A 19,425-nucleotide genomic window follows, 5' to 3' on the forward strand; every position below is an offset into this window, starting at 1 on the left:
ATCAGATTGCTTGCCATCTTGGAGAGGGGGGATGGGAAGGGAGGGAGGGAGAGAGAAAAAAATTTGAAACTCAAAATCTTATTTTAAAAATGTTGAAAGTTATCTAGAGATTTGGGTGTTGAGCTGGGTTAGATGTGAGCATAGTTAGCATTAGGACTTCCTCAAATGGAAGTTTGTTCCATGGAGGAATTCACCCATTAGAGGCTGAGGCTGCGGAGGTGAAGGCTTTTCCAGTATGAGAAAGTAGGTCACTGGCATGGAGGTGGGAAACTGTAGGGGCCAGGGTCTGATTAGTTTAGAAATGTATTGATTTGCATAATTGTCTGCCACTTTGGAAAGAAATCTCTGCTTGACTCCCCCAACCCCCTTGCATACCGGCACCCACACCTGGCTTTCTTTACCCTAGTCCTTCTCTGCCTTCACATTTTATCTCCTTGCTAAACCATAAGCCTTTTGACAACAAAGACCACCTCTTATTTCTGTGACCTGCTTCCCTAGAGTCTAGGTCTATACATATTATGTACCTAATAAATATCTGAATGATATATCTTTCTTCTTAAAGTCTGTTCCCTTCCTAGCTAATCCTTCGAAGCCCTCCCTCCCAACCTAGCCAGGTGCATCTCAGAAATACGCCTGACCCTTCTCCTTCCCTTCCTTGGGGAGGGACTGAGGGGAACAGAACTAACAGAACTCTCTCCTTCCTTATTAAAGGTGATAAAGTACACTCTGGATCCTGTGTGGAAGCCATTTACTGTGCCTTTGGTGTCACTATGTGATGGAGACTTGGAGAAGCCTATTCAGGTAAGTTCAGCTATCTCTGTTTAGTGCCTGTCTTGGGTTCTTTCCATAGTGTGCCCAGTTGTCACAGTTGTCCCGTTGGGGAGGGGAAGTGACTTCCTAGTCAGATTCTCCCTCCCCTCCAGGAGTCCTGAAGTCCATGGAGCAGAGGTAAAATTCAGTAGCCATGATCAGGCATTCTTAAACCCTCGACTATAGGTGATTATGGGCTGAGTACTTTATTAAGCAAATCTGCTACATTCCCTGCTCAGAATTAGAAGGCAGAGGGCAATGTGATGTAGGATAGCATCTCTCAACTCATCCTCTACTGCAAACTGACAGGAAATCTGTAAATTCTCTACCAAAGCTATCCTACTCAATTTTAGGATGGAAAGGGCTCTCAAACTCAGGGAGTGGGGACACAAGTCTGGGAGGTAGGAAGAGCAGGACAAGAAGAAGGAGGCGTCCTGTTTAAAAATATATCCATTTTAAGAAACAATGACATTAGGTATCAACAATTTTGTGAGCTTGTGAAAAAAAAAATTGCTATAGACAGGTGATGGTCTATGGACCAGTAGTTAGAAAACACTGGTATAACCAAAGGCACCAGACTTGGGATCAGGAGAGCTGGCTTCTCATCCCAGCTCTGCTACTACCTATTCACTTCTCTCTATTTCCTCATCTGTAAAATGGGGATAATAATTGTCTTCCTCTTAATCAATCTTAGAAAGCTTTCTGGAAGAGATAGTAGAGTTAGGAGCTGCTTAAATGATACAGAATTGGGGACCAGGAAGACATTAAAGCACTTGGTGTAATTTTCAACTTTCCAGAAGAGTTCATTGAACATTTGAGTTGGTACGATAACTACCCCAGGACTAGGAGAGAGAACTGAGAGTATTGTCTAAGAGAATGCCTGGAGGGGATTCCCTGGGCTGATTTTACCCACTCTGATCCCTCAGGTCATGTGCTATGACTATGATAATGATGGTGGCCATGACTTCATCGGTGAGTTCCAGACTTCAGTGGTGAAGATGTGTGAGGCCCGAGATGGTGTTCCGGTGAGATGGGGTAAAGGGACTTGGGCATGTGAGACAGCAGTTTTACATTATTTAGATAGGAAGGAAGCCTCCCTCAAAAGGTAAGGGGATTTAATTTCTCAGGAGGCTGAGAAGATGCCCTATACTATGAGCACAGTCATCAACAAACTGTGGAGCATGTAGGAATAGGGCATTCTGCCATTGCCTGTGAGCCCTTTCTTGGTGGAAAGAGAACAACTTCACCCCACCCCCAATAGGACACAAACCTCAATGACCTATTGTTTTGGGAAGAGCTCCAGCCAGTTCAGGGAAGGCAAACACTCCAACCTTGAATAAACACCACCCCCCCACACATATACATACCATTCCCAAGGGTTCATAATTAGATTCATGGGGAGAGACATCTGCATTTGCCAATGGACAAGGACACTTAAAGTATCCTCATTATTAGACTGTATGCAGAATGAGTTACCAGGACCAAGTACCTGAATCCTGGGGGCTTTTGGCCAGTATCAGCTTGTTATAACACATTGTAGGTGTGTAGATGAGAGGGCTTTAGGTAGAGAAGGAGAAAGGGAGAATGCATTTTAGATTAGGGAAATAGCATGAGAGCAAAGACACAGTCTGGGAAATAAATGTGATATGGGGCCATCTATTTTTAGAAGGTCGGGTGGTTTTTTTTTGGAGCATCTTGTTAAAGGTTCAGTCAGGGATCTGTTGGGAAGAGAAGTCATGGAAATCAGCTTTCTCACTTGTTGAGGCTGAAACTCTAGATGAGATTAATCCTTTATTTACCCTTTTTCTTTTGCTTCATTCCCAGCTAGAGGTAGAATGTATCAACCCTAAAAAACAAAGGAAGAAGAAGAATTATAAGAACTCAGGCATCATCATTATCCGTTCTTGTAAGGTAAGGTGAGGGGTGCCTGGATATTTGGGGGGAGCGGAAGAAGAACAGAATATTTTGGATCTATTATGGAATCTAATTCTAGGGCTCATCTTTCTGGGGGGATAGAAAGGTAAATGTGATTTAGTGTGGAAGCAGGGGACTGGATAAAATGATCTGTTAGCTAGAGGAGGTTGTGGATCACTGAGTGTTCAGGGGTTTATGCAGTGGAGCCACCAACAAGGCTTTGCCTGTCCAAAGAGGATAGTAAGGTATGCTGACTGAGAATCATGGTCATGCTAGAGATGGATTTTGAGAATTAGAGCCTGCCTGCTCAGCACCTCACTGGGGGCAGTGATACAGTGCAAGAAAGAAGGATCACAAACACTGCATTCATTGAGTACTTAATTTTCTAAAGCATTGTCACATTTCATGGCCTTTTTTTGATCCTCAAAACAGACTGCAAGGGAAGTGAGAGAATAATTAGCCCTACTTTACAGATAAAGAAACTGAATCTCAGAGAGGAAAAGAAATATGCCCAATGATATAAGGCAATGGGAAAGCCTGGACTCATGTCTCCTAATTTTGATATTTCTAATATTTGCTTGAAATAAGTGGACTGTTAGATGAGTCTTAAAGAACCTCTGCTATCTAGAAATTTAAGTAGCAATGGAATTTATTATAGTGAGATTTTATTTATGTAAAGGGTATATGGAGTGACCAATCACTACATAGCACCATATACTTCTTGTACTAGGAGTGTGGACATTTACTCTCTGGGTTGGTTCATTCATTCCAACCTGCCCTCATTGGTAGGTCTAGGTTCCCAGAGAAGGACCACCACCATTTAGTTATATTCATACTCTCTCAAGGTCCTAGGGATAACCCTCCTTGGGGGGGAAGCACTCTCTCCACTCACTACTTCAGCTTTTGAGCTTCCAGTGATGTGCTTCTATTTACACAAAACTCACAGTAATGATATTTTTAGTTCTTAAGTGTAACCATTTCCTTAAAAATGAAGCAAAAATGCCACAGGTACTCACATGACATAGCAAATAAATGATAAAGTTCATCACAATCTACACATAATCACTCTCTCACTAATACACTCAGTATCTCTGAGGTAGAAAAGGCATACATAGAAATCTGGCAAGAAGTCATATGAATGAGGAAAACCCATTTGCTCTGGAGAAGTCAAAACAATGGAACTATAAACTTTGGGGCTCTTTTTCTATCTTAGGAGCTGTCCATAAAGATTCCTTGTGGAACATAGCTTCTATTCACTGCTAAACTGAATTGATGCAGAGTAACTTCTCTGATTCCCTGCTTCAAGCTCTTCCTCTGCTGAGCTAGACTTACTCAGTGGCAATAGTATTTATCACTTCCAGCTTCATACTTAGCTGATGTAGCTCTAAAATCCATCTCCTCTCCTCTCTTCTCTATTCTTCTTCTCCCCGTCCTCTTACTTTCCTTTTGTTCCTCTAGCAGCCCATTCCCTTTCTTTCCTGGGTTCAGACTCCAGCTCCCCCCGCTAATGATATCACGTTTGTTTATGGTCAGTAATCAAACTCTTGTCTTTCCATACTGAGATAAATCACATTTGTCACATAAACGTAAAACAGTTTTTATGTCCATATCATTCCATTGTACTACAGCTTGTCATGTTCAAAATTAACAACAATTGTCTTAGAACTCTGAGTCAGAATAACTGTTTCTCTTGGAATTCTGAGCAAACTTAACCCGAGAACAGGCTGCCCTATGAAAGAGCCAGACATCAAAAGGATAGTCCTTGGAAATCATTTTGTTCTCCTAGTGCCATTGATGGTTAATACGTGAAATAGGAATTGCTATCTCCATCTTAAAGATGAGAGCATTGAGCCTGAGTACTTTGTTCATGACCATCCCTTGAATATATAAGAGCTGAATACTAGACCTAGAATGAACAGTATACCCATTTAGCCAGTCAGTCAACAAGCAGTTATTAGACACTTACTATGTGCTAGCCATAGTGCAAAGCACTGGACAATACAAGTAAGGCAAAACATGACCCCACCCTCAAGAGGAGACAACATGCAAATAATCACATCATATACATACAAAATATATGTTCAGTCTGACTCTTCAGTCTGATAGTGTCTGACTCTTCCTCACCCCATTTGGGGTTTTCTTGGCAAGATACAGGAGTGATTTGTCATTTCCTTCTCCAGCTCATTTTACAGATGAGGAAACTGAGGCAAACAGGGTTAAGTGACTTGCTCAAGGTCACACAACTAGTAAGTGTCTGAGGCCAGATTTGAACTCAGGAAGATGACTCTTTCTGACTTTAGTCTTAGCACTCCAGTCACCCACAGAATATATACAAAGTAAATAGAAGGTGATTTGGGAGTGAAAAACACTAGCAGTATGGAGTGGGAGGACCTGAAAAGGCCTCCTGACCAAGGTGAAGATTTGAACCCAAAGACCAGAGAAGTCAGTAGGTTGAAATGATGAAATAGGGCATTCCAGGCATAGGGGACGCCACTGAAAAGGCACAAGTTTGGGAGATGAAATGTCATGTGTGAAGAGCAATAAGGAAACAGATGTTGGTGGATTGTAAAGTATGGGAAGGGTCATTGTTAAGGGCTTTAAATGCCAAACAGAAGGTTTTGTATTTGATCCTGAAAGTAACAGGGAGCTGCTGGAGTTTATTGAGAAGGGTGAAAGGGACTTTGGCAGCTAAGTGGAGGATTAATTGGCATGGGAAAAGCCCAAAAGCATGGAGACCAACAAGGCCATTGCAATAATCTAGTTGTGAGATAATAAGGGTCTGCACTAGAGGAATAGCATGGTCAGAGAAGAGAAGAGGGCATATATGAAATATATTGTCAAGGTAGAATTGACTGGACTTGGCAATAGATTGGCTATGGAGAGTGAGAGTGAGGATTCAAGGATGGACACCCTCCCTCCCCAGGTTGTTAGATTGGATGCTTGGGAGGGTAGTAGTGCCCTTAACAGTAATAGGGAAGTTTGAAAGGGGCTTAGAGATGGGGAAAAGATAATGAGCTCTGTTTTGGGCATACTGAGTTTGAGATGCCTATGGGTGTCCAGTTTGAGGTGTACAAAGGGCAGCTGATAATGTGAAACTAGAGCTGAGGAGAGAAATAAAAAGTTGGTTAAATAGGTCTAGGAATCATCTGCATGGAGGTGATCATTGGATCCATGGGAACAGATGAGATCACCAAGTAGGTATGACCTGTATGGAGACCCAGCAGAGGATACTTAGGAGTGATAATAAGAAGGAGGAGAACCAGGAGAAAGCAGTGTTATGGAAACCTACAGAAGAGAATGATCAGTCGTGTCAGAGGCTATAGAGAGGTCAATAAGAATGAGAATTGAGAAACAGCTATTATATTTGGCAATTAAGAGGTCAGTAGTGACTCTAGAGGGACAGTTTCAGTCTGTTGATGAGGCCAGAAGCCAGAATGTAGAAGGTTTAAAAGAAAGAGAGGAAATGGAGTGGAGACACTTGAATACACATAACTTTCTCAAGGAGATTAGCTGAGGAGAGTTATGGAATGATAGTTACCAGAAATGGGTTTTTAAAGGATGAAGGAGACACAAGCATTTTTGTTAGTAGCAAGGAAGCAGTGAGTACATAAGGAAAGACTGAAGATTAATGAGAGAGTGAAGATGATAGATGGGTCACTTTGCTGGAGCAGATGGAAAGGGAGACAGCATCAAGGGTGTATGTTGAGTTGTTTATCTTGGAAAGAAGGGCCAACACTTCATGAAAGACAAGGGTAAGGGAGGAGAAGCTGAAGTGAGTATATCTAAGTGATATGAAATGAGGAGGGAGAAAGAAGAGAGAATTCCCAATGAATAGTCTCAGTTTTTTCAGTGAAATCTGAAGGGAGTTCTTCGGTTGTGAGGGCAGGTTCAGGGGGAACCTGGACACTTGAAGAGGGAGGAAAAGTTTTGCATAGATGCTGTGTTGAGTGGGAAAATAAGTTGATTAGGAAAGCATAAAAGAATTGCCTTTCTGCATTGAGGGTCCTGTTGAGATCATGTAATAGAAGTTTGTAGTGTAGTATGGTGGTTTTCTCCAGCTCCTTTCAGCAGTCTGTGAATAGGAGTGAAGGCAGCAGATTGTGTGAGTAATCCAAGAGTGGAATTTGGCAAGGCATCATCAATGATGCCATCAGTGTAGGACAATGGAGCAAGACACTGGAATTTAGAGGATAGTGTAGAGTCAAATTGATTCACCGAGGCATCAAGATAGGAAAAGGAAAGGAATACAACTAGTACAGGGATGATGGCCTAGGAAAGAAATGAGGAGTGGAGGGATGGGAAGTCATTATATGTTCAAAGAGGGGAGTTGAGGTAGAGGAAAAAATGGGATGATAAAAGTTTATGATAAGATAAAAAAAATTTTGGAGCTTGTGAACCTGGAAATCAGACACTTGTGGTGGCAGGATCAAAGGTTTACATGACCACCTCTGTAGCTGAAATAGAGTGAAGGAATGTATCGAGGGAACTGAATAAATTGAAGGACTGGGAATTTAGGATGCTTAGGGGAGTAGTTAGTGTACTAACTCTTGGACTCTTTTTCTTTCAGATAACCCGGGACTATTCTTTCCTAGATTATATCCTTGGAGGATGCCAACTTATGTTCACTGTAAGGATTTCTGATTATTCTTCTGGTCTTTCCAAAGCCTAGTCAAGCTAGGTGACCCTTTTTTCTGAGATCCTATGCAGACAAAATGGACTGACACCAAAGCAGTAGGAATTTGGAATAGATGTCAGGAACACCTGCCTGACAACAAATGACACAGGGTTCAAGAAATTTAGAATATTGTCAAGCAAAGAAGACCCAAATTTATCGAGTTAGGTCCAAGGTCGTACCCCAGTCAGGAAATGTAGAATAGTAATAGAGAATTGGTCTCTTATAGACCTGAATTTGTTAGACAGAACAAACTTGGTTAGGTTGAAGGAAGCTTGAAGTCAGGAATTGGACACCAGAGTAGTTTCTTTAAATCATCCCTTCCAAGACCCACTGTGATGGTAGGAAAACTTGAATGAGGCTGGCCCCTGGTTCGAGTGTAGACTTTGTTGGGAGGGAACGGAGTTGGGGGACAGTGCTTGACTGGATGATGTCACAGCCTGGCCAACTGGCTTGCAAGTCTTCCAGTGATCATCTCCAAGGGATTTACCTGGCCCAGGGCCCCTTCTGCAATCTTCCTTTGCTGTCCCATCAGGTCCTAACAATGGAGCATGTGGGAGAGTCCCCAGGTATCCTTAGGAAACTTCTCATCCAAGCGCCCTTCTTGTGCTCCCAAGCCCTTCTGTTCCTTTCATTTTATTTTTAAAAAATCTTTCTAAAATTTTGAACATAACAGTCATCAACAAGTAGGAATATTTCAGCCTACAAAGGAGGATTGTATTGAAACTGAACTTTGTTATGTATAGTTAGTGGGGTTTTTTTTCATTAGGTCTACATTAAACTGAACACACTGCCTTGTTTTATGCCTTCTTTAAACTTTTTTGTTTTTTTTTCTTTTTTTCCCTTTTGTGAAACTGATACTCTCTTCTCCTTATTTTCTTTTTTGCTATCTCTCCTGTTCTTCACTAACCCAAATAGAAACCTTGGTCACAAATTAGTATTAGTGAAACGAAATACATCAAAGCATTGACTGTGTCTGAAAATGTATATCTTATTCTGTACCTCTTTAATATTCTTTAGAGCTCCCTTCCCTGCCATCCCAGTACCAGGGGACACAAGCTGGAATGGGAGGGAAGGATGCCATTCCATTTTAGTCCCTGTTTTTGTTGTCTTGTCATAAGGGAAAAGGAGAGGGGAGAAAAGGGGAGAGTTGCCATGGAAACTGGAATGGAGTGCCGGAGGGTTTTTTTTTATGATATTCTTTTTAAGTGCTGTATAAAGAGGCCTCAGGGTAGAGGGGCTGGTTTGGGTAAAGGCCCCTGGGAAGGAGGGGGAAACATGGTAGATTGGCTTAATGGCCTTTGGAGGCTGAAGGTAAGCTGGAACTCTGGGCTGAGAAGGGAGGCCAGACACTCTTGTGCATCTTATTCTCTACAACTAGATGATGAGCTTGTTCCAGGGTAGGGACTGTCTCATACCTGCTTGTTTTCTCCAACCTTCTGTGGTACCCAGCACAGACTTGCTAATCAACAAATCATTTTTGAAAGAATTAGAACTGGCTACCTCCACTTCTACCCTGGCCCATTAGATATCATCTTAGCAAGCATCTTTTGGATCATTTCTCTGTCTTACCCTTTCCCTTGGGGAGACTGACCCACTTTTACTTGGTGGAAAACAAAATTTGTCCACCTCAGGTCTTCCTAATGGCTTGGGTGTTGTCTTGAATTCAGAGCTGGGAGGGTTCATTCATGTCATCATAGAACCCCATGCAAGGTCCTTTCCAGTTCTATGACTCTGTGATCCTTCTACCACAGCGCCATGTCCTGGGGGTGGCCCATGCCTGTGATTGTGACAGAGTAAAACATACCCTCCCAACCCCCAGATTCCAGAATGCAGATGAGGGGGGATTAATCTAATCTAGTGTTCTCATTTTATAGTGGAGAAATTGAGGCTCAGAAAAAGGAAGTGACTTGTCCAAATTAACAGAGCAAATTCCCTGGCAGAGATAGTGCCAGACTCTAGGTCTCCTAACTCTTGGGCCAGTACACTACTGTGCTCGACATTAAATCAGCAAGCAGCTGACAAGCTAAACCATGTGCCTAGTACTGTGCCAGACATTGGGAAGGATATAAAGCAATATGAAATATAATCCTTATCTTCAAAAGGGTTATAGTTTAGTTGTTAAGAAATACATAAGGCAGGATTAATTCATAATACCAGGCAGGATGTGCCAAACATCCAATAAAGGGCACAGATTCTAAGGCATATTAGAAAGAATTCAGAGGAGGGAATCATTGCTATGGAGTAAGGTGCACAGGGAAGGTTTCCTGGATCAGGTAGGACTTGTGCTGAGCCTTAGAAAATGCACAGGACATTGATAGTTGTAGGGGGAGAGAGGAAGGACATTCCAGATAGGGAAACAGTCCCTTGAGCAAAAATGATGATTCAGGAAATGTTGGAGGTATATTGGAGGAACAGTGGGGAGACCAATGTGATTGGAATAGATATGAAGGGGACAGTGGGAGATAAGGATGGGAAGAAAGAGTCCAGGATCAGATTACACAGGGCCTTGAATACTAAGCTGAGAAATTTAGACTTTGTTCAGTAAACTCTGGATAGAGATTGCAGTTGGGGAATAACCTGATCAGAAAACTTTCAAGGAATTTGTTTACATTTTAATAGGGGAAAGAAATTATGTCCATTAAAATCATAATAATGATCAATCTGAGATGCAGGGTTTGAATGGGACATTTCTTTTCTTCTCTGGGGCTGGAAGGTGTTGATTGGGCTGAGAGAAGAGGAACTCAGAGGAGACCTGAAGGGGTGGTGGCAGAGGTATCCTTGAGGCCCTGGGTCCCATCCCAACTTTCTCCTTACTTTTCCCTCCAGGTCGGAATAGACTTCACAGCCTCTAATGGGAACCCCCGAGATCCCTCCTCCTTGCACTACATCAACCCCATGGGCACCAATGAATACCTGTCAGCCATCTGGGCTGTTGGACAGATTATTCAGGATTATGACACGTGAGTGAGGTCCTTTCACCCTGCATCTAACTGCCTGACCCAAGGGATGAGTATGTCCTGTTGAGGCACCTCCTTCTTTGTATCTAAGGTACTGAGAATAAGGCTGGTGTTCAGCAAAAATGTTTATTGTTTTACTGATTGGCACTGTGTCATATTGAGATGAACCTGAAAGTTAGGGACCCGTGTTCAAGTTCTGACTCCCTTAAGGATCACTATAACCTTGGGACCTTGGTCAAGTTGCTTACCCCTCTTCCTCTCAAGTCCTTTCCTTTATAAAATGAGAAAGGAATGGTTATATGAACCAGCTAAGACCATGGCTTCATCAACTGCCAAGGGCTTTGGAGAGTGTAAATGACAGTACAGGTGCAATCAGTGTTTCTTATGAATATTTCCCCCTGAGTTCTCCAGCTGAAGGAGGGAACTCATGAAAAAGCCAGAGTAAGAGAAGCATGTAGGACAAAAAGTTGGGGCTGGGGGGGGCTAAGAATGGCAATTTTTTTCACATTTTGGCAACAAGGAGGCTTTCTAGCAGTTCAGCAGAGGCCAATTCTGTTTCTTCTGGTTCAGATGTTACCATCTTCCCAGCCTTAGCAGAGAGCTAAATTCCGGACTTGGCTCCCTTCATACCTTGGTGTCTTGGATGGTACCACTCTGACAAAGCACAAGAGAGCCTCTTCACCCTGGGTACCATTTCTGACCCAGCACACTTTCCAATGCTTTTTGCCCTCATGAGAAATCAGGTAGAGGCAGTGAAGTATGAAGATTTCCAATGATTTCTTACCCCCTTCAACTCTCCCTCCTTCCCTCCCCCTCCCATTTCACCTAGAGTGGGTTTCTTAGGATCATCTTATTCTCTTTGGCTATTTAGGGATAAAATGTTCCCGGCTTTGGGATTTGGCGCCCAGTTACCCCCAGACTGGAAGGTAAGAACAAGTCGAATGTGCATCTTCTGGTGTTGGTGTGGTGCTGTGGAAATAACTCAGGCTGTGGAGTCAGTGATCTCTGAGGTTTACTACATTTTTGATTTGGGATAATTCACTTCACCTCCCTGGGGCTTCAGTTTCCTCTTCTGGGAAATGGGGGGGCAGGGTGATTAAATGGCCTCTAGGTCCCTTCCAGCTCTAGCTACATGATCTTATGTTATTCTTCTTCATCCTTCCTTCTCAAGGAGGACCGTGATTATTTCTCTAGATGTCTCTTTGTAGCTAGGTTGAAAAGGCGCGAGGGTTGTTACCTCTTGACATCTGCAACCTTATTTTTTTAACCAATCGACATTTATTAAGCACCTACTGTGCGCCAGGCACTGTATTAGGCACTGGGGAAACAAAGAGGCAAAAGACAGCTCCTGCCCTCAAGGTACTTAATAGGGGAGACAATAAGCAAAGAAATATGTCCAAACAGTCTAAATAAAGAGGGAATAATTAACAGAGGGAATGCACTCAAATTAAGAGGGACTGGGAAAGACTTCCTATAGAAGATGGGATTTTTAGTTGGTTGGGACTTAAAAGAAGCCAAGGAAGTTAAAAAGTAGAGTTGAAAAGGAATGGCATTCTAGACATGGGAGACAGCCAAGGAAAATGCCCAGAGTTAGATAGTGTCTTGTTCATGGACCAGCCAGGAGGCTGATGTCACTGGAGGAAGGGTATATAATGGAGAAGAGGGTATAAAAAGGCTGGTAAGGTTATGAACGGGACCAAGTTATGAAGGACTTTGAATACAACACTTTGTATTCTATCCTGGAGATGATAGGGAACCACTGGAGTTTATTGAATAGGGCAGGTAATATAGTCAGACTTTTTCCACTTGGCTAATTAAACAATCAGTCTTTCATGGAGTTTAATGTGGGCCTAGCCCTGGGCTAGATGCTGTGAGGGATGCTAAAGAAGGAGACAGGTCCCTTTTCTCAAGGAGATTTCATTTTAGTTGAAAAGAACTGATACATACCTGAGGGAGAAAAGACATACAGGAAGGATATGGCCCTGTCTTTAAGTAAAGTCTTCTTGTTGAAGTCTGGGGATTGGGTGCAGGGGTAAGCTCTATCCATAGTTCTTGAGGACTGAGCACCCCACAATGGGTAGGGGACTGGCAGCTTTGGACTGGTCTCTGAGTGGCAGCCCTGGAATATATTGGCAGAGGGGAGCAGTATGTTAATTCGCCTTCCTGAGGCAGATTCACCAGCATCACTAGCCCTTGCCTCTGGCAGTAGTATTTTTGAGCCTAGCACCTACATGAAGGCTGGGAGCAAAGCTCCTAGACTCCTCACAGGCTCCTCCACCTGAGTCTCTAAGCTGAGGGTGGCAAGGTGACACAAGAGTCCTGCCCAGAACTAACGACTGATTTCCCTACCCCTGGGTCCCAGGCCTCAAGTGATAGGGTTAGATGTTCGTCCTTTCTCTGGGTCACTCCTCCCTCTTCTCTACCCTCTGGTTCCAAAGCTGCTGACAGGATCTCCCACTCCAAGCTCTGGGAAAGAGGTTTTTATATGTTGCTTCAGGGATCAGGCATCACCTGTTCTTGAGCCCCAACTTCCTGTCTCCCTAGGATGGGAGAGGGGTACAGTAGGAGGGAGGTTAGTGACTACGAACCTTAACTTAATTGCCCTAGAGGTGCCGTTGCTGGATCAGTCAGTCCCTAATAACAAAAGCCAGACCAGGGTTATTGCAGAGCTCAGTCCACAGTGATCTCTGAAGATAAGAACCACACACATCATACTGGCAGCTCAGGATGCACTGGTTGCTAGGCTACCACCCCATGCTTTCAAAGAACTGAACTGAATAAGATGTTTTTTAGCACACAAAAGTCTCATTGGAAATGTCAATGAACATCTTGCAAGGCAAAGAGCTCTGTGAGCCGCAGGGCCCCCAAAAGCCCTAGAAAAAGGAGAGCAGGTGAGGATGTGGGGGGATTAACTTCCTCAGGGGGAACTACTTAGCAGGGTTCTTTGTCATTTGGTCCACTGACAAAACAATAAATTAGTGTGTCTTTTCTGAGCACCTGCTTTGTGCCCTGCCCTGTGCTAGGCTGTGATGTGGGGGGAGACAGAATATAGACCTCTCTCTGTGAGGAATGTCTAATCTAGGAGACGGACAAACACAAAACCTTGAGAAGACATTGGGGTGGGTTGGGGTATAGAGAAGAAACACGATCACCATTATTGAATATATCCAGGGCTGTCATGGAGAAGAGGGAAATAGATTTGGTTTTTTGTGGTTCCAGAAACTGAGACCCAATGGGAGAGAATCACAAGAAGTTAGATTCAGGTCCAGGATAAGGGAGAATTTCCTGTCCATTGGCCCATTTCAAAAATAGAGTGGTTTGTCCAGTGGGGTAGTGTGCTTCGGTGGATATTCTCAAATGGAGGTTGGATGACTAAAGGTTGGCATGGAGAGTAGTTTCAGACTTGAAGATTAGACTACAGTTAAACTAGATGACTTTTGAGGTCCTTTCACCAGGACCTAGACCTAGAGCTGAAAGCGCCCTCAGAGGCCACTAGTCCAGCCCTTGAAATTAAACGGAATAGAAGCTAAAGCCCAAGGAGTTGAAGTGATTTGTCTGAGGTTACCCAGGCTTAAGTGGAAAAGTTAGGATTAAGACCCAGGCACTTCCCTCACCATGATTTCATCAGCATGGGAGCTCCTTATAGTTTACAAATTCCACCACACTTTGGAGGATCCCCAGGATCATAGATCCAGAGCTAGAAGAAACCTCAGAGGCCAACGAAACCAACCCCCTCATTTCACAGATGTTGCAACCAAGACCTAGGGAGGTCAGGTGACTTACCCAAGTTCACAGATTGTAAGTGGAAGACCAAGGCTTCAGATCCAGGTCCTCTAACTTCAGAGTCCCTGCCTCCCAGTGGCTGAAGTAAAAAGAGAAAGGTAGTAAGTCCCCTAGGCCCTGAGTACTTAGAGGTAATGGGGAAGGAGCCGAGCTAAAGTGAAGAAGACAGCTAGGCTCTCAAAAGGCCTGTGATCCCTCCATCCAATTCACTAAGTACTCATTGAATGGTAACAAGGTGGCTACAAGGAGAAGCAAGAGAAAGAAAAGACCCAGCATTTGCTTTTAAGAAACATTTGTTCCAATGAGGAACTTGGAATTGTTATAGAATATCTGAGCTGGAAAAGTCCTTAGAACATGGAATGTTGGAGCTGGAAAGAACCTTAGAGCACAGAACTTTATAATCAGCAGGGAATTCAGAGGCTGCCTCCAGTCTTTCTCCATTGCAAGAATCCCCTTCACAGCCCTCCCTATTAGGTGTTTATCCTCTAACCAGTAGGCAGCCAGTTAATCAGCAGCAGAAATTACAACTTAACACTTTGTATATGAATTATCCCCTTTGGGAGCATGGCTGTGGCAAAAGTTGTTTCGTAGCCTGGTATCTAATTGTTCTCCCTTGCATGGGCCTGGAAAATATTCACTTTAGCCTAAATTCATACTAAATTAGAAAGAAAATGTTGGCACAAAAAAGAAGGTCCCTGCCAGATAATTGTTTTGCCTCTCATCTAAGGATTGCCCATAGTATGAGAACTAAGCCTTATAGAACAAATAGTACAGAACTAAACCTGGGATAATATCACCCCTTCTATGATTCATTTCCCCCCACTCCTAAAAACTTGACAAATCCACCTATAGCTTGGACACACGCTCTGCACAATTCTTGACCAGATCACCTTATCCAGAAGCATTGTCCAGGTGGATGAACAGACACCACTCTCTCTATTCTAAGAGCTTTGGAAGCTCAGAACTTATATAACTCACATACCAAGTGGCCTCTGGACCACTTGGGGTCCAGAGTGGGGTGAATGGAGCCATTGATTGTCGAGTCAGCAGGAAGTAACCCTGGGACAAAGGCTTGTGGCTCCAGTTCCCCATGGGACATAATCGGCTTGGCATAGAAGCGAGGTGTTTTGAAAAGTTTGCTCAAGTTTCCCAGGTGACCCACAAGCTTACAAAGAAGCATCTGATTAAGTTTCTAAGGTCTGGGCTTTCCTCTCTCCACCCCACTCTCCCAGTCAAGGAGAGGACTTTTCACTCTGGGGGTTATGTGTGGATGGAGTTCCTGGTCTTAGGTGAAGAGATGGAAAAAATTACTTCTTAAAGTTACATCTTGTCAGTGCTTCCCTAGAAATAGAGGGAAAGAGTCAAGGGAAAGGTAATGGGAGATTACCCCCCAAAAAAACCCCAAATCAGAACAACTCAGGAATTTTGATTCTTCCAGTTCAGAGACATAATTTCAGTTTGAGTTTGGCTTTCTATCCCCCTAGTTTTCAGGAGAAGCCATCATCCTGAGGGGAACTTTACTCTTTTGCTGGCCATTTCCCCTTTCCCTGTCTCCTCATTATCAGTGCCATTCCTTGCCCTGGTTGGGTTCCTAAAAGTCTTATGGGTTATCATAGTAAAGGGAATGGAGAATAGACTGACTCCCAACACCCCGCCCAGGCAACCTGAACATGACTTTGCAAAAGCATGAGAAAGGTGTTTGAGCCATCTGCAGAATGGTCATTGCCCAAGGAGCTCTTTGCTTCAGGCTTGCCTGGGAGATTGATAATGAGTATGATCCATTAGAAGGACCGGGCTTTGAATTACACAGGAAACTCCCCCCCCCCCCCCAGAATTCCTTTGGATCGTACAAACCTCTTTGGCAATTGAGACACTTTTAGAACCAGGTACTATGGTATTTAGAAGGGAGGGCCTTTAAAGGTTATGTTCTGGTTATTTCCTGTCACCTTTTGGAGAGCAGCTTCTCAAGTGCATGCTGGGTCTCCATCCCATTTGGCCAGGGGATAGGCAATGGGAAATAGAGAGGGAAGGGGCTGTTATAATAGCAATTTTTTTTTCTGGATTTCAGGTTTCTCATGAGTTTGCTATCAACTTCAACCCCACCAACCCTTTCTGCTCAGGTAGGTCCTAGGGATAGGATCTAATGAACAAATCCAGTTTCTTTATCTCCTATTGGGGGAAGGGGGATTTCTAGTTCCTTCTCTTTTTCGTTGCCTTTTATTGGATTCTCTTTTTCTTTATATTTCTTTTTTTTCTTATCTCCATGAATAGGATCATTGAATACTCATTTTTTCATTCACAAAATATTAAGTGCCTGCTGTATGCCAAGGTACCATGCTAAACACTATGAATAAGATATACAATTCCTGCCTTTATGGAATTTAGTCTAATTAACCTGGTTGAGACTTTAGAGTAAGAACAGCAATTGACATTGAGATGGCCCTTTAAGGGTTATAGGACACTTCACTCCATGTGTTATCCCACTTGATCATCATAGATGCTGTGAAGTAGGTACTAGAGGTAGTAACCCCATTTCACAGATGAAGAAAATAAAGCTGAAGGTGGTTGTTCTTTCTTTGCCTGTGGTCTAAAGGCTAGTGAATAGATGGGATTCAAATCCATGTCTCTCTTGACTCCAGGCCCAGGGTTCTTTCTACCACATGCTGCCTTTATAACACCCTCTTTCTACTGCACCACACTGTTAACGTCTTGGAAGTTATTTTGTCCTTCACTCTCATTTCATAGAAGATGAAACTGGGGAACACAAAGAGGAAATAATTTGCTCAAGGTTACATAACAAGTTAGATATAGAGCTAGGAAGAGAACCCAAGTTTCCTCATTCCTAGTTCAGCATTTGTCATATTATACAATGATGCTTCATTCATATCTGAGCCCCCACTATGTGCACAGATAGCACTGATCCTTCCCACCTCCTCCCCCTGCTCCATTGTTTTCTAAGGCCACAAACAGAGCAATTTTGTCTGGCATGATTCAGGTGGAAATGACAATTGCGTCTGGGATCTTGAGACCTCTGAATACCTGCTGGGTGTCTCTTGTCACTAGGGGGTGAGGACTTTTGATGAGCACAGACAGGTAGCTGGAGAGATTGGTGCCAACTAGGAATACATTCTGTCCCTGTTTCCACCTACCCCTTAGGATCTTTCATCATCTTTGTTTTGTCCCTACTTCCTCCAATCCACCCCCCCAGATTCTAAGCTATCCAGGATTCCAAAGTCCCTATAGTCCCCAAGAAGCAGGGAACCTAGACCATGGGTCAGGGGGAATAGCAAAGATTATCCTATTTTCCAGGTCATTTTAGCACCAAATGCAGTAGCAAGTACATGGTAGGTACTCATCGAATATTTATTCAGCTCAATATGTATTTGTCAAGTGCTTACTAAGAATGGTCAACTAATCAAGCATTTATTCAGTGCTCGTTGTGTACCACTAGACACTGGGCACACAAATATAAAAGTGAGACAGTACCTGCCCTGAAGGAGCTATCGCTTTACTGCTGCCCTTTGTATCAGATGATGTTGATGTGATCTGTCTTTGCTGAAGAGATCAAACCTTTCCACATGGACCACAGAAGCTAGGTACCACTAAGAAAACTGTACCTTGCCTTCATATACCAAGGTTTAGCTCACATTACTTCACTTTATTCTCGCACACCACCAGTGAAGTAGGCAGGACAGGAATTATTACTCCCCATTTTGCAGATATGGTAAGTAATTAGCCGTAAAGTCACTGGGCAACTTGGTGCCAGAGACAGGAACAGAAGTCAGTCCTCCCCATTTCTGTGGCAGTATTCTACAAAATAAAGCTGCCCTTCTAAATTACACTCTTGACCTTCGCCTGAACTAGCTACAAGGCCACAAGCAAGTCAGTTTTCCTCACTAAGTCTCAGTTTCTCAATATATAAAATAAAAAGGATTGAGAAGGCAGCATGAACAGTATGAAGGTCTTTGGAATTTGGAATTATAGGTCTTGGTAATGAATCTTGGACTTACTACTACCTTCATGACCCTTTTGGCCTTCAGGTCTCTCATCTGTAAAATAATGGAGGTGACCCAGATGACTCTTAAGATCCCTGTGAGCTCTCCACCTAGGAGTCTGTCTATGCCTAGATTATCCCTAATCTCTTTTCCAGCTTTAATTTTTATGATTTTTAAAATGTGCCTATGAGTCTACTCTTAGAGACTCAGCACAGGCGCCTTCAGCATCTCTCCTCTGAAGGGCTTTCAAGGATAGACTTCAGAGACCAAGAAAGGAAAAGGTAAGAGAGAATATGGAGAAACAGGCAGGTCATACAGGAGATTGAACCTTGGAACATCAGATGATAGATTTCAAGCCAGAAGGGTATGTAATGGTGGGCTTGACTTTCTCATAAACCAAGACTGTACTCTCTTAGAGAATAATTAATCATGACCAGTGGCCATGGCCTAGAGGAGGGAGGTCTGGACAGAATAACTTCTTAGTATATATAGATGGGAAAAAGTCAGTGTCCTGACTTCGGGAAAGAGGTGAGAAAGGCAATATCCTGTAGTAGAAGAGACAATGGACTTTTGGAGTCTAGAAGACTTGAATTCAAATACTAAACCTAGCTATGAGACCTCGGGCAAATGAGATATAACACATATAAAGTGTTTTGCAAACCTTAGAGCATTATATACATGCCAGCTAACCATTACTGTTATTATTTGAGGCAGCTAAATAGCCCAGTGAATATAACCCTGCACCTGGAGTCAGGAAGACCTGAGTTCATATCCAACCTTAGACACTTAATGACTGTGTGGCCCTAGTCAAGTCACTTAAATGCTGTCTGCTTCAGTTTCCTCATCTCTAAAATAGGGATAACAGCACTTTCCTTCTAGAGTTGTTATGAGGATCAAATGAGATATTTGTAAAATGCTTTGCAAGTCTTAAAGTGCAATATACTCACTATTTTTATTGGTATTTATTACCTCTGTGCCTCAGTTTCCTCATCTGTAAAATTTGAGGGTTAGACTCAAAGGCCACTAAGATAACTTTTCAGCTTTAAGTCTTTGGGAAAGGGGGAGGGATGGGTGAGTGACTTGCTTGAGTTCCTATGGGTAGTAAGTCATAGAGCCAGAATTTAAATACAAGATTCCAAATCCAAATCCAGTGCTCATTCTGTTAGATCATACTTCCTCTTTCTGCATAAGAAATCAAGACCCTTCTAACTCAGATATTCAAGTGTTCCTGGGGTTGGGCTTAGTTCCCATAGTAGGGGAGGGTGTTACTTATCTGCAAGGCGGGTAGAAG

The 19,425-nt window shown here is 43.1% G+C and overlaps 1 protein-coding gene and 1 long non-coding RNA gene across 6 annotated transcripts in view; one reads left to right on the forward strand and one right to left on the reverse strand.

Moving 5' to 3' along the window:
- CPNE2 (copine 2) overlaps window positions 1-19,425 on the forward strand; it is a 91,931-nt gene that overhangs the window by 50,584 nt on the left and 21,922 nt on the right. For all 3 annotated transcript variants that reach the window (XM_072632315.1, XM_072632316.1, XM_072632317.1), the window contains 7 exons: window positions 712-801; window positions 1,737-1,835; window positions 2,635-2,721; window positions 7,292-7,351; window positions 10,226-10,359; window positions 11,228-11,282; window positions 16,208-16,259. In XM_072632315.1, coding sequence (XP_072488416.1) covers window positions 712-801; window positions 1,737-1,835; window positions 2,635-2,721; window positions 7,292-7,351; window positions 10,226-10,359; window positions 11,228-11,282; window positions 16,208-16,259 — 577 coding nt within the window. The remainder of the gene's footprint in view (window positions 1-711; window positions 802-1,736; window positions 1,836-2,634; window positions 2,722-7,291; window positions 7,352-10,225; window positions 10,360-11,227; window positions 11,283-16,207; window positions 16,260-19,425) is intronic.
- On the reverse strand, window positions 2,447-14,221 carry LOC140519388 (uncharacterized). Of its 3 annotated transcripts, XR_011972198.1 has the most exons (3): window positions 12,304-12,392; window positions 2,610-2,656; window positions 2,447-2,528 (listed from the first exon to the last, which is right to left on the reverse strand). It is a non-coding gene; the product is annotated as an uncharacterized lncRNA (long non-coding RNA). The 3 variants fall into 3 exon arrangements; XR_011972199.1 differs by lacking the exons at window positions 2,447-2,528; window positions 12,304-12,392 and adding an exon at window positions 14,140-14,221 and having other exon boundaries at window positions 2,571-2,656; XR_011972197.1 differs by lacking the exon at window positions 2,447-2,528 and having other exon boundaries at window positions 2,571-2,656; window positions 12,304-12,475.

Source organism: Notamacropus eugenii, chromosome 1 (genome assembly GCF_028372415.1).
Source record: "Notamacropus eugenii isolate mMacEug1 chromosome 1, mMacEug1.pri_v2, whole genome shotgun sequence".
Classification (NCBI taxonomy): domain Eukaryota; kingdom Metazoa; phylum Chordata; class Mammalia; order Diprotodontia; family Macropodidae; genus Notamacropus; species Notamacropus eugenii.